The sequence below is a fragment of the Plasmodium fragile genome (genome assembly GCF_000956335.1).
Source record: "Plasmodium fragile strain nilgiri unplaced genomic scaffold supercont1.11, whole genome shotgun sequence".
In the NCBI taxonomy this organism is placed as follows: Eukaryota; Apicomplexa; class Aconoidasida; order Haemosporida; family Plasmodiidae; genus Plasmodium; species Plasmodium fragile.
Window position 1 is genome coordinate 285200 of NW_012192591.1, and position 23406 is coordinate 308605.

Consider the following 23406-nt stretch of genomic DNA (forward strand, 5'->3'; position numbering starts at 1 on the left):
TTTTTTTTTTTTTTTTTTTTTTTTTTTTTTTTTTTTTTTTTTTTTTTGCTCTCCATTTTGATTTCCTATTTTAAGGGTGTACACATACGTACATGTGTAGTGTAGAAAAGGAGGAGGGGGAAAATGCATGCGAGCCCAGGCCCAATTGAGTACTAGGGCTTCTCCTTTCCGCCATTTGCAGAAAAGAAAAGCGTGACACTGGCCAATGTACCTTTAATCGTCCATTCATATATGTGCATAGCTCTCCGTGTGTTACCCCCGCGCATCCCCCTCCCTTCTTTCGATGACTCCTTCCTTGTGCAAGTCCTCACCTGCATAGCATATGCCTAGTTCATTTAAATAAGCGTGATGTATTGTACTTGTATTTGGTCTCCCATGTGTGTGTGTGTGTATTCTTTAGCGATGTACTGTGCACCTCATTGTAGCACATGTTGCAGCATTCCGCCGGCTTCTCCCCCTGTGCACTCTTTTCTTCCTTTCACCTTCTCCTCGCGGACGGCTAACCCTCCGAGAATGTGTATATCGCTCGTAGTGTAGTTGGTTTTGCGCTCTGCCATACATTTATTAAGAATTTTGTTATTTTATTTTATTTTTTTTTGCAATTTTTTAGTAGGCCTTTTTTTTTTTTTTTTTTTAAAGTCCCCTAATTGTTGGCCGCTCCTTTCTGTTTTTGTTAAAACGGATTCATTATAACATCACTCTGTTGTGTAAACATCGGACTGGATGACACACCATAGCGTAGCATGTAGTAGCATAGGGGAGGATTTTTTTTTTTTTTTTTTTTTCGTACGTAATTGCCTAACTGGAGGAACCCTCCTCCTCGAGATGCTACTTTTTGTGGGGATGCAAAGTGTCACTCCGAACGCCCCTGGAGTGTCGCCCGCATTGGCCAGTTCACCATACAATTTGTCGCAACGCCGTCTTTGTGAAGTAACCACGTGTGAACAGCTTAAAGACAAGGAGACGCACAAGGGCCGTGTAACACGTTCATGGTAGGCGAATCGGCGCAGCGGTGACGAGGCCAATTGGCCGCATCGGCACATCGCCGTGTAAGCAACTCACCGCTACACCGCTAAACTGCTAAACCGCTAAACCGCTTCACGCCAAATGGAGAAAGTCGGGAGAAGGGCAAAGAGGTCGCCGCAGATTGAGCTTAACGAAATTGACCGGGAACTCTTCGGCGAGGAGGAGTTGGAGATCCTGCAAAGAGGACACGTGTCCAGCGAAGAGGATCGCCAAAACGAGGAGAATCTTGCGGACAGCGAATTGTTAGCTGTGAACCAAGATGAGTTTATCATTTTTGAAGGCGCCAGTAGTAATGAGAGTGTTACTAGTCGTGCAAGTAATGAGGGAAACTCCGACTCGGATGTACAGCTCATCCAGGAGGAGACCGCGCCTAAGGAGGGAAGTCCCCAGAGGAAGGGCGGAACAACCCCCCAAAAGAAAGGCAAGGCCAAACAAAAGGCTCACGCTGAAGAGGAAAAAGCACACCGAAGGGAAAAGAACAAACTGGAGGATGCAGAGGAACAAGAAAACCAACTGTCCAGCGAAAAGGTATGTAACTTCATGCAAATGAGGAACAAAAACATAAAAAAAAAAATTGAAGAAAATAAACTAATCACGCACATGCTATGTTGGGTAAGCCATCTGCAATTCTTAAACGAGACGTGCAACAACAAGTTTGCTCAAGCCTTAATATATTCTGTGTATGTGAATTACCTAAAGGGGAAGGACAGCAAGTTGTACAAGGACCCGATCTACCTGTTCATGTTTATTAAAAGCACATTTGAACTTGTCACCGATGGGAAGTCTTGGGTGTCTGGAGATCAGCATATCACGAGCAACCATCGTGGCTCCATCCTGTTTCGCTTGCTCAGGTGTGTACAAAGGAGAAGGGGAAACAACGTGCTTATCAATTTAATTTTTATTTGTCTTTGCAGATGCTTAAATATTCCTAGCCGTATTTGTTTAACGCTGCCCAGTTTAAAAACTGAAATTGATGTTGGAAAGGATAAGTGGCTCTTGAAGAAGTGCAGTGGAGAATACCACTCTGATTTGAGTAGAAGTATTTTTTACCGCGAGTTCATGAACTCGGTTAGTGAGGAGAGCAGTGACGAGGACAACGTTGTTAACTGCGCTGATGGAGGTGCACAGGGAAATCGTGATGACGATGTGATACTTATCGACCGGGAGGAATTTCTTCAAAGCGGAGTGAACAACTACGCGAATGCATTCAAGGAAGGGGACAATGCAAATAATGTGAAAGGTTCAAGAAAAGTGGTGAAGGACGAAACGGCCCAATTCAACATTTTCTCTGAGTGCTACTCGACCAGCTTCAACAAATGGGTTTCCTTCTTCTTCTGCTTTAACGTTTACTATTTTAACTTTGTGAATTTCTCCAAATATGATACCTCTGTTGCGCACGAAGATAAGGCCTTTCACATTTTGCTTCCCCTTCCGAAGAACCCCGAAGAGATAAAAACGTTCAGGACGCAGAGGAGGGCCACTGCCATGGGCGGCTTTGCACGCTCACTCTTCATGCGCAGGGGGGGCATGGGGAGTAAAAAGCATAGCGAAAAGGATAGCGACGAGGACAGCAAAGAGGACAGCGAAAAGGATAGCGACAAGAACAGTGAAAAAGACAGCGAAAGCGAGGCATCTTCAGAGGCCCCTAATGTGTCCGGAGAGGAAGCTTCCCCGCTGAGAAAAAACAGAAGCAGCGCCCACGCGGGGAGGGGTACACTTCCAATAGATGATTTACACACTCGACAGAAGCATACGGACGGATGTCAGGGCTCCCTAGAAAGAAGTAGCTTACCCTTGGATGGACCCATCCCCGGGGGAAGAAGCATCACATCAGTGAAAGATAACTTGGTGACCTCGAAATTTCAAATTCTGAGCGACGACCATGGGGGGAAAATGTACATCGAGAGGGACAACAAGTTTTTCATAGTTGACAAAAAGACCAAGCGGGTGATTCGGATTGCCTACCTGGAGACGCCGTCGCAGGGAAACTGCCCTCCAGAGAGCGCTCATCCAGAAGGGAAAAAATCAGCAAGGAGTGGTAAGGGGACGAAGGCGGGGCTGGACCCCCCTCTGTACGACTTCGAGCGGGAAGAAGAAAACAACGAAATAGTGAACTCGCTGGCAAACATATATAGCTCTGGGGGGAAGAGGAATTTGCTGCTAAATCAGATCAGGGAGTTACGTGTAGCGAATAGCAAGTTACGAGGTGATGCCAACAGCGCCAGCATGGGCAGGGATGTGCGAGACTACGGCGAGATCACCTATGATAAGATGGCGAACCCAGTGAAGGCATCTTCACTCGAGGGGAAGTACATGAAGGTATTCATAAACAGTAACGTATATAAATTTTTGTACAACCTGGACCATTACAACTTGTACATATGTATTAACCGATATGGCATCGTGCGTGATGTGAGTGTGCGCCATAAGCTGAGGTACAGCGCTGGAGGGAGTGGTCCTCGAATTGGCCAGCGAAGCCGAGGAAACAGCAGCAATGCTATCATTAAGGGAGACAGCAACTGCAACGCTGTAAGGACCCACTTCCGACGACTTGCCTACCAAATGAATAAAAAAAAATATAATGACTTTGAACAAGCATTAGACAAATTAGACGATGAGTATTTGTACAATCTGTATGTAACGAATATGATACCGACGGAGAAAACTGATTTTCTCAAGTCCAGTTATTATATATTAAAATCCATGTTGAAGAAAAACCAGGTGATTTATCCGAATGCCCCCGTTGGGCTGTTCAAGGGAGAAAATGTGTACTTGAAGGAAAACTTTTACAACCTAGTGAGGAGAGAGTACCTGGAAAATAAACACTACTACATTAGTGATATGGAGAAACCGCTAAGCTATGAATTCGATGAGTACAGCAAGGTGAAGGTGCCACTGTATGCGCAGTTTCAACTGAGGAGGCGAACAGAGGCGGCGGTGAACAGAACGGGAGGGAGTGGACTAGACAGCAGCATGAACATTGCGAGTAGTGGTAACAACAATGGTAGTGGTAATGGTGGTCAAATGGAACAAGTGTGTCCCCTTGGGGAGGAAGAAAACTTCGATTACATTTACAGCAGGAAAGATAAACTGCATGTACTCAAAACGAAGTTGTTTGCACACCTGAAGGCGAGCAACATCATCGAGCTCAACGACGAAGACGTATGTATCTGTAACGTCAAACTCAAGTACGTCATTAAACATTTACGGGGAGTCATCCCATACAGAATTGTCTATAACAACTCCTACTTTTTTAATAAATTTCGTAAAAGGCCAAATGTACCAACGGATGCTGACAAAATTATAATTAAAAAAAAACATCTGCCACAGTTTAAAAATCTGTATATATCACAAAAACAAATGCAGGACGAATTTTTACTAAGTGATAAAACGAAGCAAATCAAAAACCTGTGGAAGGTACTCTGCAAGAGTATCCTGTACGAGCAGGTGAACAAGAAGGCGATCCAGGACAGGGCTCGCAACAGGGCCATTTACAGGATGAAGGAATTCAACACGGACGTCGATCGGTATTTTCAAATTTGAGGCCGCCTCCACGTTCTTGCGTGGGCCAGCGAAGGGGTCATACAAATGTGCCGTTTTTTTTTTTTTTTTTTTTTTTTTTTTTTTTTTTTTTTTCCGGCTAGCTATTTCCGACGTTGTCAGCTAGCCACGTGCTACACGAGAATGTTATGAAACAGCGACAACGTTATCGCTATGGCCTCCTCTGTCCGTATTGTTCTGGATGTCTGGTGAGGGCACGTGTTCACGAATAGGTGAAATTTCTTCAACATTTTGCTCAAAACTTTGTTCCTCTTCTCCATGGGATAGCTTTTTTTTTTTCGCTCTTCGCGCTCCTTGATGAGCAGATCTTCTAGCCCTTGCTTGTTTCCGAACACGATGAGGATGGAGCTGCGGTGAGGTGACAAAAAAAATGGGGCAATCGATAGGTGGGTGCTTGGTTGGTCGAAGCTATAGCAGGGCCGCGTGGATTGCCACGCGTGAACGTGTGAGCATGCACGCACACACTTGCGCGTGGAGGAACAACCAACCTGGCTCCTCTAACTGCGTCTGTCGCGTCTCCCATGATGTGCCCGCGCTCCGAGGTGCCCACGATGTAGTCTACGTCCAGGTCAAAAACATCACTCAGCCGTTTTAGCAGCTCCACGGAGTAGCCCCAATACAAATTGTACAGCCTTGGAGTACTGGGGTTGATTAATTTTCCTGAAAATAAAACATTTGCATTTCTCCTCTGGAATAGGGGTAACGAATTTGGATGAAATAGGACGGTAACTCTCGTCCCAATATCCACATGGTTTACATTTTCTATATGTGCATGAGCAAACAACCCAACGTCCACAATGACTCCATTTGACTTCTTCTTTATTACAACCCCTTCACGAAATGGAAGCCACTCATCACTTCTCAAGTGATGGGGAGCATCCACAGGATTCATTATTCCTGAGTGTTTTAAAAAGTGAGTTATGGGGAAAAGGTGCTTCCTCAAATATTGGGGTGTCTCTAAATATTGTAGGTTGTAGTGTAGGTACTGACAAAGGTACGAATATTCTGTGTTTGATTTTTCTCCTTCTCCTTCTTGTGAGGATGAATGACTGCTTGGTCTCGTTCCTTGGTGCTTACTGCCAACCCTATCGTTGTGGTAGTTTTTGTCCCGTTCGTTCATCTTGTGTGGATGGCTAGTACTATGGGTGGTGGGGTGCCCACTGTTCAAATGCTGGTCCCGCCGCTCAAATCGTTCATTCATCATTTGGTCGTCATATATGTACACCTTCGAGACGGAAAAAACGGTGAATATTCTGGCCAGGTAGCTCGTCAAATAAGACTTTATGACATCGCTCCTGTTGTTTATAATGGAGGAGGGAATAGCTACACAAACATCCACTTGTAAGTTTCTGCTAACGTTTGGTATTCTCTTTTCTATGAACTGCTTTATGTCTTCATTGAGTACCGCTTGTGCCTTCTCTGGCCTCTTCCTTGTGTCATCTGTTTGGTGGGGTTGTGTCAGGGGGCCGTGCCCCTCACGTGAAGCGGCAGCTCCTACCTCATCAACATTCTCACCCTTATCACTAGGCTCATCATCGTCCTCACCGCCAAGATGGTCATCCCCTTTGGCGCGCTTCGCCTGCCCCGCACTTGCCCCCTCCTCAATAAACCTCTTCGCACTACTTCCCTTCTCTGTCATGACTCATACAATCATATTATGCCCTCCGCCTGCCCAAGCGTGTATGTACCAGCCTTGAAAAAGTGAAGGTCCTCGCGAAGGCGCCCCTTCTTTCATTCCTCGTTGGGCTTGTCCTTCCTGGCTAAATCGCCATCAGTTAAGCCAAATGGTTGAGGGCCAACTTCTCCACTCCCAGGTGCGTGGGCACAACGTGGTTCTCTCCCCTGGGGAAGCACTAACATGACTGCAGCGTTCAAGTGAGTGGGTGAAAAAATGAAATAAAAAAATTAATAAAACAAAACAAACAAAATAATTAAAAAAAAAAAAAAAAAAAAAAAAAAAAAAAAAAAAAAAAAAAAAAAAAAAAAGCGAATAAAACGAGTGCAGAGGAAAACGCGGCGAAGGGGGCACGCACATATATACAGTTATACAGTTTACGCATCCGTGTATGCACTTGATGGAGTGCGGAATTGCTTGTGGGGCTGTTTGTTCCCCATTGCGCTGTCCTGCAGTGCACACGGAGAGGAGTTTCCCTCTGTAAGAGGTGCAATAACGCAGCACATGCGGTCGGTTCGCAGGACACACATGAGTTGGGAAAAAAAAAAAAAAAAAGGACCATTTTTAAGTAAGCCCGGCCATTAGGACACACATACAAATGGTGTATACTTCTAAGTTTAAATCAACCCTTAATGAGGAGGAAGCATGCTGCACGTTCCAGAGTAGGCAAAGTGAAGGATAGCACCGCGGGCAGGAGCTCGGAGAAGCCCAGCGGCTACAAATCCTAACGACCGTCGTGTCCTACAAGAGATGCAAAATAAAACATACCCCCACTACAGTTTATCTAGAGGGATGGAACAAAAAAGGCATCCATGAGCCCAGCTGCGAATCTGTAGTAGTAGTAATTTCATGACCTTTCTGAAAAGCACGCACATCCTCGTGATCGCGCGGCATCTAAAACTGTTCTCCGCGTCCCTCTTGCGCTACCCCCGGACACGGTTGATTCTACATGATGGATGTTCCACAGGAAGATGAGGAGTACACAATTCCGCTAATATTGCTAATATCCCGAATATCGCGACATGCACAAAAAAAAAAAAAAAAAAAAAAAAAAAAAAAATAGCGCAAACTTGTACACACCTCTTTGCCACAGATGTAGTGGCAACAGTAGACAGCTTCTCCACCGATGCACTCTACCCACAGGGAATACATAAAGCTTATAAAATGCTCGAACAATGTGGAGTTCAAGAAAAACGAAGAGATAGACGCGCTGGAAATTTGCATGGAAAAGTCAATCAATTTAAAAATAATGCAGTACTTTGTTAACATAAAGGAGTTGTACTTGATAAAAAATAACATCTCTGATGTAACCCCCTTGCTGGAGTGCACAAATCTGAGGGTCCTATTTTTGCAAATCAATAAGATCAGGAGCGTCCTAGGTAAAGACAGGAGAGGTGACAGGAAGAAGAAGATACGCTTTTTTGTCCCTATTGCATTTTCTGTTTGTATCTAACGCTGTTACTCCAGTAGCGGGTGAATTGTGAGAGAAAGTTATGTTTCACCATCCGTTGGGCGCGCAGGCGAAGAGGCATTTGTCTCCCCAGTTCCATTTCGCGTTCACCGCCCCTTGTTGACCGCCCCGTGTTTGCTGCTTCCCGCTCACCGCAGGGCTGGGGAAGCTGAAGAATTTGGAGAAACTGAACCTGTTCAGTAATGAACTGACGGAGAGCGGCATCGACCTGGGAGAGAACAAACAGTTGCACTACATTGACCTGAGCGACAACGCACTAGAAAGTATCGACTTCTTCTGGTGCACGACTTCTTTTGTACATATAAATTTGGCCAACAACCGCATTCGAACCCTGGACCCGCTGCGCAATAATGCAAACTTGGAGCACCTAAATGTCAGCGGAAACAGGTTTGCCTCTCCTGCCCTGCTCAGAGAGGTGGCTTCGACCGGCCCCCCTCAGTTACGCCGATGCGTTCGCTGCCAACAGGCTGCCAACACTCCGCTAATTTCCCAATCACCACCACCACCACCTTGGAAGGCTCGAACGTTTTGAAGACATCCAGGCGCTTCGCCTGCTGCCGAACATTAAGGAGCTGTACCTCAGTTCGATCTACTACAGTAATGGTGCACGAGCATAGAGAGGCCGTGAGGCGGCCATGGTGTTAATAACAGCATCTACTCTGTGCGATTGAAGATGCGCAATCCACCCTTATACTACACTTTACGTTCCGCCTCCACAGGAAGCAACACTTTGGTGGGGAGCCTACTCTACAAACACTACTTCTACACCAATTTTCCAAATTTACTGGTAGGGGAGAAATGACAGCGAGGCACTGCACGTGGTTGTGCTTCCGTTGTGATGTGGGTAGACGGACAAGGAGAGTACATTCAATAAAATTTCTCTTCGGTGTGCTTCTCACTTCTAACCTGCGTCTACCGACCCCCCTTGCTACCAGATATTAGATCACCAAGTCGTGAGCAACCAAGACAGAAAGCTAACCGCGCGGGATATGGAAACACTCAAAAGCATCTCCGACTTCAAAATGAATTTTATCGAAGAAAAATATATAAAGGAAAAACACCACCTCTTATTCATTAACAACAAAAATTTATTTTACTTGAATGAGGTTCTATGGCCAATTCATTTTTACTTCAACATGCAGGGATCTCCAGTGGATGCTGTAATTTACTACTATTAATTCTAGACCTGCCTTGTTGTGGGTTTTTTTTTATGTCCTTATTTTATATGTGCACAATGTGGACAAAACTGCCTGAACGGTTCAGGAAAAATTTTATGTTTCAAATGGGCATCTGTAAATACTTTCTCCATTTTTTTTTTTTTTTTTCTGCGAAGACTACTCATGGGGAACACGAGCGAATGGCAGAGATAAAAAGGGAGGTATCTTTTTTCCTAAGTGCGTACACCTCCAGGTGGGATCGTCAGGAACGTGACGTGCAGCAAGTGTGGGAGCAACATCGCGCTTTGGAACTCCCCCTCTAATGATAGCTTTCCCCTGTCCCCCCCCTGTGGCAGATTTAACTACATCATGCGGAGGTTGAAGGAGGAGCGGGATCTGCAAATAAGATATGTCTCTACGTCGATGAATTCCTATTTCAACATTTTCTTCCAAGTCGTGACGAAGCAACAGGCAGAGTGAGCCATCGGGAAGAGTAGCTTGTCTCGCCTATGTAAAGAGATCAAACTCTGCATCTCTTCAGTTGGTTGGCTCGACATTGCGGAACGGAAAAACATGATTCGTGTGCACAGGGGATAAAAAGACATCGTATTGGGATTTCCCCTGCGCAGGTACGCTGAAGTCGAAGACTTACTAAAGACGAACTTCAGCGCAAAGTCACTAAAGAGCTACTTTGTGGAGGACATAAAAATTGAAAGCATTGTAAAGGTGAAGAAGCTCAACCATGGCTGCCTGGACGAGTTAATGTAAGTTGAGGTGACGAGAACTAACGAGTTCCTTCCAATAGGTGCCCACTCTCAACTCTTCTCTCCGCCTTCATTCGTTTTTTTTTTTTTTTTCTTTCTTTTTTCCTTCCGCAGCGAAGACCACCTGAACAGCGTGATTTATAAAAAAAATTTGCTCTTTCTGCATCCGTACAATTAGTAATAATATAAAGGGGTGATGGGATTTAGAGAGGCAAAAAATAAGGAGAACACAGAACGCATCGTTCGTGGTACGCTGTGCACTCCTGCCCCACTGCACACACCTCCAATCACCCAACCTCAGCTGCAAAATTAACGACCACTTCGATTTTGACGAGAAAGAACTTGTGGTGGAGGACCCGGAAAGGAAGAAGTTCTTCGAGAGTAACTTTGTCTGCTCGTGCCTCAGCTTGAGCCACGTGTTGAAGACAGCCATCAGGTAAGTGCGTTTGTGTGTAGGGGGCAGGCGACTTCTCCGTTACGCTGCAACTGGGTTGCCCTGTGTAGGTGTTCTACATGGCCTCGCTCCACCAAAACCCCGCAGGACGTTCCTCGCGGAGGATCAGGATGACCTGGTGCACCCGATTTACCTCAGAAACAGGGGGGCGGCAACACCAGCAGGCTCGCCAACGGTGGAAGTTTCTCCCTCCACGCCCTTCTCTCCAACCGCGTGCGCCAACACAACAGAGGTGAACCTAAAGAAGAAAATTGTGCGAAGCAAAAAGTTCGACTTTCCCCCAGTTCGCATATACGTGGTGGAGAGTTACTTCTTCCCGAACGAGTACAAAGAAGTGACAGCCTACAGCTCGTCCGCAGGTAGGAAAGATAATGAAAAAAACGAGGAGTCTAAATTTAAAATATATTACACCCAGTCAAGACACACCAACTTGAAATACATAGTGAACCTCAGTCTGGTGAGTAGCGGCGCAGTGGTGAGCAAGGCGAACTCCCTTACAAGGGTAGGTACAGAAAAAAAAGGGAAAGGGACAGAGAAAAAAAAAAACATCGACTTGGACTTCCTCAATTGTGTAAAAATACAAGATACCGTGGATACTCCAAATGAAACACATGGAAAAAAAAAACTTAAAAAAGATTTTTACGAGTACCTTTTAACATTCAAATTGATTAACTTCTTTCATGTCACGAAATATTTTATCAAGTTGAGTAAAATCATTTGTGAAATTAAAAAGTGTGTGTCGCTTCTTTTGGCTAGATGCAACTTGAAGCACCTGCTTCCCTTGAGTGTCAAACATTTCCAGGACAAGTTAGAAGTGACTTTACCTGAGCATGTTAATATATTGGAGAAGAAGAGGTTGGACCTTGTCCGCCTCGTTAGAGGGTTATCTGCAGGCGGGGCATCCCCCACTGGGGACACTACTTCTGTAGCAGCTACACAAGACGGGGCAGACAGCAAAGAGCACGCGGAAATGGAGGCCCTACACCTTAGCAGCTTCCACATACACAAACTGAACTTGCGAGTTGTACAGGACATTTTTAAAAACTTAAAAAAGTTATGTCTAGTTAATAACAACATCAGCGACTTGAGTGTGTTTTTTCATTGTGGGGACGAGGACATTGATTCTTTAGTGCACCTCGACCTTTCCTTTAACTGTATCGCCACCCTTGCCCCGATATACAGCAAATTTAGAAAGTTAATGCACTTGGATGTATCTTTCAATTGTATTTGTGATTTTGTCGAAATTGTAATGTTCAGTCGGAATCATAAGGAGGTGGAGTCGCTGTCATTTGTTGGCAACTCCCTTTATGTGAAACCCTCGCACCAGGTGTGTGTCCACCGGATTTTCCCTCGCATCGTATGGCTTAACGAGGTGCGCATGACGTCCAGTGGGGAGTTCGATTTGGAAGCGCACTCCTCGGTCGAGAGTCAATTGGGCAACGGTAAGACTTGCAGGAGTAGCGGCGAAGTCGCGGATCGTGTTAGTGGGATGTGCATTCCCACGGTTTACCACACTGGGTGTTCCTCCACAAATGAGACAATCCGCTCATTCTCTCCCCCACCCCCTGTGTGTGCAGCCCCGAGCAGTGACCAACACGCCACAATTCTCAAGGAGCCCAAGTGCAGTAACTACCTGAATAATGTGCAAGTAGTAACCCTGTCAGACCTGTACACCCCCCTTCCCATCTCCGATTTCTCCGTTTTGGCAAACTTGAAAGAATTAAATTTATGCAACAACGGAATGGACAGTGTGGAAGACCTCAAACTACCAACAAGCTTACGTACGCTCAACTTGAGAAACAACAGGTTAAGAGATATTAACTTTTTAAAAAGCAATTTAAACATTGAAAATCTTATATTGGACAAAAACAATCTTGTATGTATCGACATGGTGAACTCTTTGCAAAAGTTAAAGGTACTTAGATGTGCACATAACAAATTGGAGACCATCCCGTTAATGCAAAATGCACAGCTAGTTGAACTAAACATACACGATAACTTTATAAAAGACATTACTCACTTGGTGTTGATGAAAAAAAAAAAATCTCTAAGGTCCATAAACATTTACAATAACAAAATAAATTTTCCCAACCTAGAACTCTACATTATACACACGTTCAGAAATTTGATCATCTTAAATGACACATACATAGAGAGAGGAGATCATGTGGATTCATTTTTTAAAAAAATATACACTCTGAATGTTTTTCATGATCTGTACAACTTGTTTCCTCCTTACACCTCCTTGAGAAGTCTTGAAATTAAAAATTTGAAAATTCGAAGCATCATGTTTCGCATCAGCAATGAGGACTTTTCCAACTTGGAGCGTCTGGACCTTTCTAACAACTTTCTCAACAGCATCTCCAACGTGGGGCCGCTAGACAGCCTCAAGGTGGGGAGCGAGTAGGGGAAGCGCAGCGGAGAAAAAAGCATTATATTTGCTGCTTCTACCATGTTGTAACACTTAGGCATTTTCCCACCCCCCCCTTCTCCTTCATATGTGCCCCCCCCTGCAGGTCCTCCTCCTAAACAACAACAAACACATCAGCGACGAGTCCTTCACGGGGCCAGACGGAAGGAACGTATTGAACTGTTTTAAATCACTTGAGGTGGGGATTATGCAAGGCACTTCTCACGTGGAGCGCTCTCCACATGGGGTATTTCCCACCCCGCTAGCCACACTCATAACGAGGGGATGCCCCTTCCCCCTTTTCTTCTCTTCCCGTGCAGGAACTAGATATTAGCTCTTGCATGTTGTGCAGAACGGACTTCCTCAGCAAGTGCACCAATTTGAAAAACTTGAAGAGCCTCAACTTGGAAGGAAATAATATCCACTCAGTGAAGAGCCTGTCTCACTTGGAGAGTCTTCTTGACTTAAATTTGTCGAACAACAAAGTGTCGAAGATGTGCCCTGATTCCTTCCCCCCCCAGTTACAGCGGCTCGCTGTGTCCAACAACTTGATCAGGTTAAGGCCGCGATGGGGTGATGTGCTCAGCCGGGCACAGGGCCAGTCTCGGCCACACGCACGTTGAACACGCTGGTTGAACACGCTGGTTGAACACGCCCGTTGCACATGCCCGTTGCACACCGCCCTGTCCCGTCACCACTTTGCAGAAATCTGGCCCCACTGCGCACGCTGCAAAATTTGGAAATGCTGGACCTGCGCGTTAATCGAATCGACAACGTGGACGAGTTCATCTCATTAAGAGACATGCACACGTTGAAGATTCTCTACCTAAATGGAAACAGAAAGATAAAGGAACACTTCCCAAACATCAGGAACATGCTCAAGCAAGTAGGAACCTTCGACGACAAAATTGTGAAAGAGCATGAAGAGGTGATGCACCATATGTCTGAGAAGAAGGAATGCGCCAGAGGCGATCGGGAGACAAACGCGAAGGAGCCGCGGGGGGAGACTTACAAGGGTTCAACGAAGGACACCATTAAGGAAGACACCAAGCTTATCACTAGGAATATCACCAGGGATGTCATTAGGGAAATCAATAGACAGGCGCCAAGAAAAGGGGTGGCCACCCGCGCACAGGTGAGTTGCTCCCTCAAAGTGAAAAATGTATGTCCGCCTATGTTGGCGTTCCATTGTGTATTTCTACCACGCACCCGTCCTTAATGTTTCGTGCAGACTAAGCTGCAGCGACCTCCAAAGAAGAAGGACTCATTTGATGAGGTAAGTGCAAGTAAAAAAAGGAAGGACAACAGTGGTCTCTTCCCAGTTAGACGCCTCCAGCGCATACGTGTCCCGTTTCGTCCATCGGTAGAGCAAATATATATATTTTTTTCTCTCCCTTTAGCGAATTAAGAAAGACAGCTTTACCATTATAGGTAAACGTGCAAGCAAAAGCGGTGATTACTAAGGGAGGACTTCCTGCCCTTCCTGTAATTCCTTCACCAACACCACCATTTTGTGCAAATTGGAAGAAGCAACTTTGTTTGGGGTTGTCCTTGACAGTTGTCACCTGGTCACGCAGAAATGGTATTCAAGAAATGTCACATCAAATGTGGACTATCTTTTTTTTTTTTTTTTTTTTCTTTTCCCCTTGTCCTGTCTCCACCATAATATTAATCATCGTGGCATAATCACCATCGTTGAACCCTTGCTTTTGCATAAGGCAAGCGGGGGGTGGACATTTCTCAGCAGGCGTCTGTGCTGCAACGACATACCTTTATAGAAGGCTATGTTTTGTGTGCCTTTCTTCGCTGCCTTATTTTGGGTGACATGTTGAACACTTCTGGGCCAGGTTTCCCTCCCCGGGGGTGCCACACGGGTGGGGAAGGGAAGCCTACCACTGGTTGTCTGTACATACATAAACATAACTGCAGCGCACTTCTTCCTTTGCACACGCGTATCGTGAGTTGTTCCTCCCGCGTGGTGGAAATACGGATGGACACGCGGATGTGAGCTTGGACATGCACGTGGATGTATATGTATATGTACAGTAACATATGCGTACTTTTTTTTTTCTTTTGTTTCGAAAGGTTAATTGAACGGTTAAGTGAAAGCCATACTTTTCGCGGCTAATCCGGGGAAGGCTTAGCTTCCCCATCATATGTCCTTTAAAAAAAAAAAAAAAAAAAAAAAAAAGAGGGCGACTTTTTAAGGGCTCACAAAAGTCAGTTATACCAACATTTCGCCCCATCGAAGTTGGAATGGCTGCTGCAGGAAAGAAAATAATTCCAGCTTGCCAGGAGGCAGCAGCGAACCCAAAGAATTTTGTACGAACGTGCATGCAAAAAGGAGATTTGTGACAGCAGGCACAAAAAGCATGCGCCGCTGCAATATGCGAAGCTGCATATACATGCGGACTTACATGCTTGCGCGCAAGCGAACAAAGAGGCGAACGCGCTTCAGTAATGAACTGCAAAAAGGGAAAGCCCCTTTAATTTTTTCTTTCTTTCTTTCTTTTTTTTTTTTTTACAGCCTGAGAGAGGCAACCAAGGGGTCTCGTAGCGCTCGAAAGGGACAGCTTACCCAACATACAAATCCACTACATACACGTCGTGTCATCCCCAACCGTATATGTTTCCCCTTCGTGCGTCCCCCTTCTTGAGGGTTATAGTCCCTGAGTGAGAAATTGGCACGCAGCGCTTAAGCAAGGTTCTCGAACGTAGAGGCCATCCCACCATGGAGGGGGGGGAGAGTCAGTCGGCCCCCATGGGCCGTGCGAGTGGGCCGCAGGAACTTCGGGAAACGCAGGAAGCGATTGCATCAACTGCTGCGATAGCGCCAGGTGCTGCGGTTTCCACGCAGAGTGCTCAGGCGCTCACCGCGCAGCACCAGCAAATCGTAGACGCGCTCTACGACACGTGGTCTAATGATCAGGAGCGCAGAAAGGAGTCTGAGCGAATCCTGAGCCAGTATGAAAAGGAAGAGCAGTTCATTTTATACCTCCTAGACATATGCTGCCTCACAGAGGTGCACAACAACGTGCGGAAGTTGGCCATCATCTACTCCAAAAATTTGGTGAGTCGCTTCTGGAACTGTAAGGACCTCTTCCATTTTAGTAACGATATAAAGAAAATGGTGAAGGAGAAAATTTTGACCATTTTGGCCAACCGGGGCATCGTCAGCTACTACTACAAGGAGTTTTCCATCCTGTTGAGGAAGGTGGCGAGGTACGAGTTGGTACATAATTTCCCCCAGCTGCTGGAGTTCTTCGTTGAAGAGTTGAGTACACGTGGGGACAACCCGAACAGCTTCTCTAGCCGCTACACCATGGACAGCCTCAGCAGCCTGTACACGTACATGTACCTCCTGTACAAGGTTCTCCGGGAGCAGTACAGCAAGAAGTTACTAAAAGACAAGAAGGAAACCTTCCACATCTCACAAACGTTTATCGACTGCCTTTACCCAATATGGGAAAACAGTTTGAATATGTACTTTCAGTGTAATATGAACGAGGCATGTATGTGTGGCAGTGAAGGTACATGCAACAAATGCTTTGGGGAGTACAGCGTTGTGATGGAGCTTGAAGCAAAGCTGAAGTTTGCGCCAGGTGTGAGTTTAGCGGAATGGGTACCCGTCGAGGGGAGAAGGAACAGCAACAGTGTTGACGGAGGCGAGTCTAGCGATGTGCATTACGCGGGGGAACCGTCTGCGGGGGGAAGCGATGCCTACTGCTCCCACTTTAACGCGGAGAGCGACAAAAAGGTGAAGATCCTCAAGTTCATGGACAGCATTTTGCTGAACCTAATTATCAGTCGGGATGACGTTCAGAGGGAACGTGGGCAAATGTGCCCGGGGGGAGACAGTTGTCTACGTGATGGTCTCTCCCAGCAGGATGGGATGCCGCAACAGGATAACCACTCCCAACAAGATGGTGAGTGCGCCTTGAGGAAGAAGCCTTTTTTGGACTGCCTCGCCAACAAAACTATATTCTACCTCAAATTCGTGCGGAAGGATTCCCCGCTGTACTACCTCAAGTACTTGAAGTTCCTACTGAGTAGCTTCCTTCACGTCATTGAATTTCAGAGTGCCCTTCATGAGTATATAAAAAAAGACACCACGGAGCAGTTCATCTGCCTGTTCCTAAAGAAGCATCTGAGTAAAGATCTGTACATAAACAGTGACTGCTATGAAAATAAATTTGTGGATATCATTAACATATGCATTGGGATCCTGAAGAGTCTCTTCTACCATTTCTGCCTCAGTCAGTATAACCTGATCAAGCAAAAGAAGGTCCGAGAAAATTACCTAACGGTAAAAAGTATGATTAGCAATCAGAATACCTTTTGTGAAAACTACACTGAAAAAACAGACCTACAGACAAAAATTATTAACACCCTAGTGGTGAATATTAACAATTTGGAAAGTGAAAACAAAAAAGGGAGAGTAAATAAAAATTATACCTTTAGAGACATATTGACCTATATAAGGGAAGAGGTCAAATACGCACTTACTAGCGATGATTATATTTTAATGCACAATCAGAAGGCTTTGGAGATATTCGAGTTCTTGAGGACACATTGTATTAACATGTCCGCTGAGCAAATAATGGACATCATGCTAAATGTTAAAGACAAGGATGGACACGAAGTGGAAGAAAATATTTTCTACTCATCTGCAAGAGAATGCATTATTGAAATAGCATCAGAGCCTTTTCTCTTTTCAATCTTCAGTCACTTCTTCGAACCCTTAATTAATTCCCTACATAATTATGTTCACATGATTAAATCTGTACCGGACAATTTGAAGGACTTACAAATTCCAGAATTTTCTGAATCAGTTATTGAGCTGGATGGGTATTTAAATATTTACTATGTGTTGTATTCATCACTACATAAAAAAATAAAAGCAGAGCATATCCTTTGCATGATTCAGTTTTTCACCGACTACCTATCTGTTGAATTCACCCATCCCTTGGTCAGTTACCGAATTGCGTTAATATTAAAAGTGTGGATTAAGAATTACAAGGCTTCCTTTCCCTTCGTTGATGAAGTGACTGTGCTCATATTTGAGAATATCCGCTTGCTTTGCATGCATTTGTCTCCCAAGTGTGTTGTGGGTTCTCTGCTTCGCACCCGGTCCACATCAGGTGGCTTAGGCCAAAGGCGGGAAGCTCCTCCCCCGAAAAATCACTACGCCTCCATGTCGACCAATTTCCTCCCCCTCGTCTTCTTCAAATTTGTTTGTTTGTTCAACTACATATTTATGTATGAGTATGTGTACGAGAACTACGACTTTATTAACGAGATTCTGGTGGGCCCCCTCATAAGTTTGCTTACCCAGGTATGTCACCGGAGTGAGGACACGCAAGAGCTCAATTACATTGTACCCATTTGCTCATCCCACGTCTGACCCTCCACCACCTAACGCCTCTTCTTCCCTCCTTACAGATCTCCTACCCAAAGAGTATCCAGAAGATCCTGCAGATCCTCAGCCACATCGTCTTTATCAGCAATAAAGAAAAGGACATAACAATTTTCAAGGACAACTACAACTTCCTGCTGGACCTTTACAAAACCAGCAACTTCTCCATCAAGGAGTACATGCTCAACATCCTCGTGCAGATATTGAACAAGAATTACGAATTTGGATGCGGCCTCGTGGAGTTCACCCCTCAAGGAGGGCGAGGACGCCACGAAGTAACTACCGACTCTGCTCCATTAAACACCCGAGGTGATGACAACCACGGCCATGGTTATTACCTCCCCCACGGGGGTGTGCCCAACAAAGGGGGCGACGATTATGTACTCTTCTACTTCAGCTTTGACATAATAGCATATACCATACTTGGGAGGAAAACCTCTGAGCAGGTTTCACACCCAGGTGAAGGTAGACAGTACCGGCTAGACCTCCGCGCCCTGCCCTCGTGCGAAGGAGACAACTACCACCCCCCTCACCAGCTAGCCAACGAAATAAATTTGTATGTAGACCAAACCGTTAGCGACAGTTTCTACACACTGTGGTTGTGTATTCTGAAGATCATCACTAAATTATTTTCCGCAAAAAATGAGGACATAATCAAGAGGGTGTGTTCCTTGTATGTACGGACAACCCACGTGATAAGCGAGCACTTTAAGAGGAAGGTCTCAAGCGCGAATACGCACGAAATGAGTAGCTCATGCTTTGATGTGCTTATGGAATACATGTGTCTCTTCATCCTTCACGAGACGCACAATTTTTACTTGACGTACGAATCAATCTCAAACAACGTGCTGACTAACGAAATCTTGAAACCCCAATTGCTAGCAATTGTTACAAATAACTTTACCCTGGATGATGAAGGGAACACGGAGAGATGCATTTACCTTTTGCACGTATGCATGGGTTTGTATAAAAACAGACTGAAGGATGACATGCCCATTCTTTACCACTATGTGGCAAATTTTGTGATCATATACTTAGTGAAGGTGGTGTTGAAGTACATGGGAAAATTCTTCCCTGTGTATACGTGCCTTGAGGGGTCGCCCAGGGGGGGTAGGAGCAGCGAGAGGGGAAGCGAAAGGGAAAGTGAAAAGGCTAGCACAGGGCATCTGCACGGAGAGAGGGGTGGAGATAGACCCGCAGAGATGCTCTCCCAAGCAGAGGGACAACAACCGAAGACGGACAAGGAAGACGCAAACCACCACAAGCTCATGTCACACAATGAAAGGCAAACGAAGTACATATACGACAATGTGTTGTCGTATAAGCGTGAAGAAAATTTCGATACCCACTTTGGCTTATTTCAAAATGATCTGAAGCAGCTACTAGGAATGGAATACCTAAAGGACTACGACCTCGGAGCGGCCTTCAAAAATTATAACTTCTACACAGTCAACGAGGATAATTACACCTACGTGAACAAACACACGGTGCTTATACTGACAGCTATTTTGTCACTGGACGAGTCTAATCTACTCCATTATATTTTAATTTGTTTCCTAGTGTACTTTAGAATCAATGTACCAATGTTCCTCTCCTCCATCTTTTATCAAGCCCAGTACATACACAACAAGAACGTCATGATGGCACTCCTTCTGTTCATTTATATGCTCACGGAAAATTATCTGTTTCGTGAGTTTGTACCCTCCCTTGTTAGATCTCACATGCGAACCACCTGCAGTAGTAGCAGCCCTTACCTGGATGAACTCCTCTACGACAAGAAAAAATCCTCTGACATGTTCACCTGCACAAGGGAGGACTATACATATCTCATCATACAGCTGCTTAAGCTGATTAATACGATGCTAAACACGAGCAGGGACATCTACATTGAGAAGAAGAACATTCTCCACCTGAACACCGTTTCGTCCAACTTGAGCGCAACGAAAATGTACCACTCTGCTGGATACAACTGCGTCATGCGCAGAGTACTCAAGTACGATGACCTCCCAGGTAAGAGCATTGAAGGTGCAGTGGGGCTACGAAGCTGTTTGTCCCATCACACACACACACACACTGACTCCCTTTTGCATGCTATTCATCAATCCGCTTCTATCCCCCACTTCTCCCCCACAGGCGTGTGCAACAAAGCCCTCGATAACGTCCTGACCTTTCTACGGGACGTGAAAGACCCGAACGATCAGAACGCGACAAGCTCCATTGTTAACTACTTGCGGGAAAATGTAGAGGGCATGAACGTCGCCCTCGTCGACATGTACAAGAAGTACTTGGGTTATCAATAGGGGGCGACCGCGTACCCCCCGTGCGGAGTTGGCAAGAATAGACGCGCCCATGAGAAGAAGTCTTTTAGTGGAAACAATTTCAGGTGCAACGCGGAGAGCGAAATGGGACAGGCATCGCATGGAAGGACGTACACACGCGTGCACGCGTACGTACATAGTGTACCGGAATGGGCAAGACTAAACTGAAGCAGGAACCAAGAAATGGTGGAGTTATGCCCATGAGAGTCGTCAAAATAGTGAAGGCGTATCGCGTAATGGTGAAAGATAATGTGTTGTAAGGAGACAAAAAAAAAAAAAAAAAAATTAAATATAAATAGCTAGCCAGCTAGCCAATTGCTAAAAAAAAAATAAGCGCCACGTGTCCCACAACGTGATCATTGCAGGGAACAAATATCAGTTGCCCACATTTTCCAATTCGCCGCACCCGCACACAGTGGACCAGTAGTAGATATACAGAAGCTTCAGAATTATGAGATTGTTAGATTTCTCTTCGTCTGCGTTCTGCGCAACTTGGTTAATATTTTTGGGACCCCCCTTTTCTTGCTGCGGCATGACAGACATGAAGGAAAGCGGCACGGTGTTGCTGAGGAGAAAATCGTCGTCCATATGGAGGAAGAAACACGTGTGAAGGTTGTTTCGAAAAAGAAATTTTACAATTTTGTTGGACGCTGAAAATCTTAGGAGGACCATTGGTTAAGGAAGTTGGACTGAATTTAATTTACAAAAATATTTTCGAAGTTTTTTTTATTTTTAAATCCAGTTATGTAATTAATTTTGTTTTTTTTTTTTCCGTTTCATTACATCCAAGATGGGTATGTTAATATCGAAGAGAGCAAAGTGCAAGGTCGTTTTGTTATAACTTCGCCCTTCCGTCTTACTGTCCTTTCCCCCATCACCCCCTGTGGTGACAACTCCAATTTTATGAGAAAGATGTTCGTGTACTTTTTATATTTATTTATCTCTTTAAAATTTATGAGTCTTTTTATGTTTACAATTTTTTTTAAGTCAATGCAAAGCGAGTATGGCGCTACGTATTTGTGCCTTCCTCGTGTGTTTAAATATGTGTCCTTGTTCCCATGCGCGTTCGCAGAGAAGGGCCGTGAGATTCATCACCGGCAGGGGTTCCCCCACCCCCCGCTGTGCTTAGATGTGCAATGCTAAGTTGTACGTGTCCATCGGCATACGTTTCATTCGTCTTTTTATTTTTTTTTTTTTTTCATTCATTTACCATTTTAGTTAAAATTGTTTTTTTCCCCCTCGCGTTACATCCTTTTTTGTTTTTCATGTGCATCATTTGTGCTATCGTCTCCACATGTGCCTTTGTGGTTTAATCCTTTTTTTTTTGTTTTACGACTTGTTTGGATATGTGTCCATGTCGTTATTGGGGTACTTCAATTTGTCGTCTCCTCCTCCTGGTGTTAATTCGTATGTCTTTGCCCTTTTTTTTTTGCACATCTTTGTTTGCAGCCCCCTTGCGTATCGTGGTGTTCTGCCCACGCCCGCACACGAGGCTGTGCATATATGCCTTGGGGGATGACCGCGCATGTGATCGCGCATGTAACGGAGATTGTATAACCGTGCTTATGGGGGTCCTCCGCTGGCCATCCCCGCCGCAACGCCGAAACAGTCGGCGAACGAATTCAAGAAAGACAGTTGTTTTTTTGTTTTTTTCCTTTTAAAAAAGAACCTTCCCCCCTTTTTGCTTATTTACCCTTTCGAAGAATTGCAGAAGGTTAGTTACCCTTCATATGAAGTACCATAATTCGCAACGTCTTTTTTTTATCCCGTTCTCCGCAGCTATTTTTTACTAATCGTGGCACAGTTATATATATAAATATACGTGCATGGGTGCGTGCATAAACCCTAATGTCTAATTTGTTCATGCAAAATTAAAAAATATTAGAAGGTACACATGTATAAAATTTTTACATGTGCATCTACTGGACTGGTTCGAATGCTCATCAGCTACTTCACTTTCACAAGTGTGCTTTTGATATTCGTGCAAGGCACGGTCAAAAGTCTACCAGCTTTGCATTTGAAAATTGATACAGGTTGCAGAACTGATCTTATGTGAACAAGTGTTACCTATTATTAATGTGAAAAAAAAGGCCCTTTCCTTGGCCTCTGCTTACCTTCGCTTTTTTGTCCACCTTACTGCATTTAAGCAACCGTATAAAATAACATAACAACATAGAAGTCGTTTTTACCATTGTTCATAAACAGGGCACAAAATTTGCGTCGTATGTTATTTGTACGATTATGCTTGTGTATGCATAGTTATACATTATAATATGTATTAATATATATATGTGATTTTTTTTTTTTTTTTTTTTTTTTTTTGTCTTACATTAAACCATTCTGGCGTTCATCACCATTTTGTTTAATTTTTCCTCTTTGTAACGACTTTGGCGAAGGTTTTTCCAGATTGTCTGTGGCAGCATTTTTAATGAAAGAGACAATTTTATTTTCTAACGACTCAAATTGAATTATTTCTGGAATGCTATACGATAAGGGGGTTGTACTATAAAAGGCGACGTCGCAGCATGGTGTTCCGTTGAATCTAACATGATTAGAGCTGAGAGCACTCCTCGCTTAAATTATACATTATGCAAATTATATCTCTACATAATATAACTATTATGCAGCATCAGTTTATTTTTTTCGTCTTTTTTTTTTAACATTTGTTATATCCCATTTGTGCATAAAAAAAAAAAAAAAAAAAAAAAAAAAAAAAAAAAAAAAAAAAAAAAATTAACGGAGTATGCTATATTAAAATGGCTTCATATAATATGCTGCTCATATAAATAACATAATTTTTATTTTTTTCTATTTGCGTATTTTTTTTTGTAGTATCAAAAATACAAAAAAAAAAAAGTTAATAATAAAATTAACAAAATATTTTTCTGATTTGAAATACCTGCCTTGCTAAGCATATTTCTTTTCTTTTTTTTTTTAAACCTGTTGGTTGCTATAAAAAAAAACATTTTTTGCCCAAAGGGGAAACAAAAAAAAATTGTACGTCAGAAAAGTACGCCATTTTGTTTTTTGTATATATTTTTTACGTTATGTATATTGGGACATCTGCGAATAGACAAAGAACCATTCTCTCTCCAGCCCTGTGCTCCCAGAACAAGTATCTCATAAGAAGCTACAACCAGCAGAACCGTTATAT

General features: G+C 44.2%; 5 protein-coding genes across 5 annotated transcripts; 3 read left to right on the forward strand and 2 right to left on the reverse strand.

Annotated features, from left to right (window-relative positions):
• Positions 1–1107: 1107 nt before the first annotated feature.
• Positions 1108–4569, forward strand: AK88_01317 (uncharacterized protein; the record flags this gene model as incomplete). Its single annotated transcript, XM_012478953.1, has 1 exon — positions 1108–4569. The coding sequence occupies one exon, from the start codon at positions 1108–1110 to the stop codon at positions 4567–4569; it is 3462 nt and encodes a 1153-aa protein (XP_012334376.1).
• Positions 4570–4700: 131 nt separating this feature from the next.
• Positions 4701–6226, reverse strand: AK88_01318 (uncharacterized protein; the record flags this gene model as incomplete). Its single annotated transcript, XM_012478954.1, has 2 exons — positions 4701–4935; positions 5076–6226. The coding sequence occupies 2 exons, from the start codon at positions 6224–6226 to the stop codon at positions 4701–4703; spliced, it is 1386 nt and encodes a 461-aa protein (XP_012334377.1).
• A 1162-nt stretch (positions 6227–7388) lies between these two features.
• AK88_01319 (uncharacterized protein) lies at positions 7389–13981 on the forward strand (the record flags this gene model as incomplete). The annotated part of the gene is made up of 17 exons (XM_012478955.1): positions 7389–7641; positions 7871–8120; positions 8251–8330; positions 8453–8520; positions 8669–8893; positions 9067–9143; positions 9247–9366; positions 9520–9654; positions 9769–9831; positions 9956–10090; positions 10196–11550; positions 11686–12500; positions 12625–12717; positions 12839–13074; positions 13224–13653; positions 13750–13794; positions 13919–13981. The coding sequence occupies 17 exons, from the start codon at positions 7389–7391 to the stop codon at positions 13979–13981; spliced, it is 4443 nt and encodes a 1480-aa protein (XP_012334378.1).
• A 1268-nt stretch (positions 13982–15249) lies between these two features.
• Positions 15250–20234, forward strand: AK88_01320 (uncharacterized protein; the record flags this gene model as incomplete). Its single annotated transcript, XM_012478956.1, has 3 exons — positions 15250–17853; positions 17961–19944; positions 20068–20234. The coding sequence occupies 3 exons, from the start codon at positions 15250–15252 to the stop codon at positions 20232–20234; spliced, it is 4755 nt and encodes a 1584-aa protein (XP_012334379.1).
• Positions 20235–20627: 393 nt separating this feature from the next.
• Positions 20628–21689, reverse strand: AK88_01321 (uncharacterized protein; the record flags this gene model as incomplete). The annotated part of the gene is made up of 2 exons (XM_012478957.1): positions 20628–20910; positions 21586–21689. 2 exons carry the CDS (start codon positions 21687–21689, stop codon positions 20628–20630), a joined length of 387 nt encoding a protein of 128 aa, XP_012334380.1.
• Between the last annotated feature and the right edge of the window lie 1717 nt (positions 21690–23406).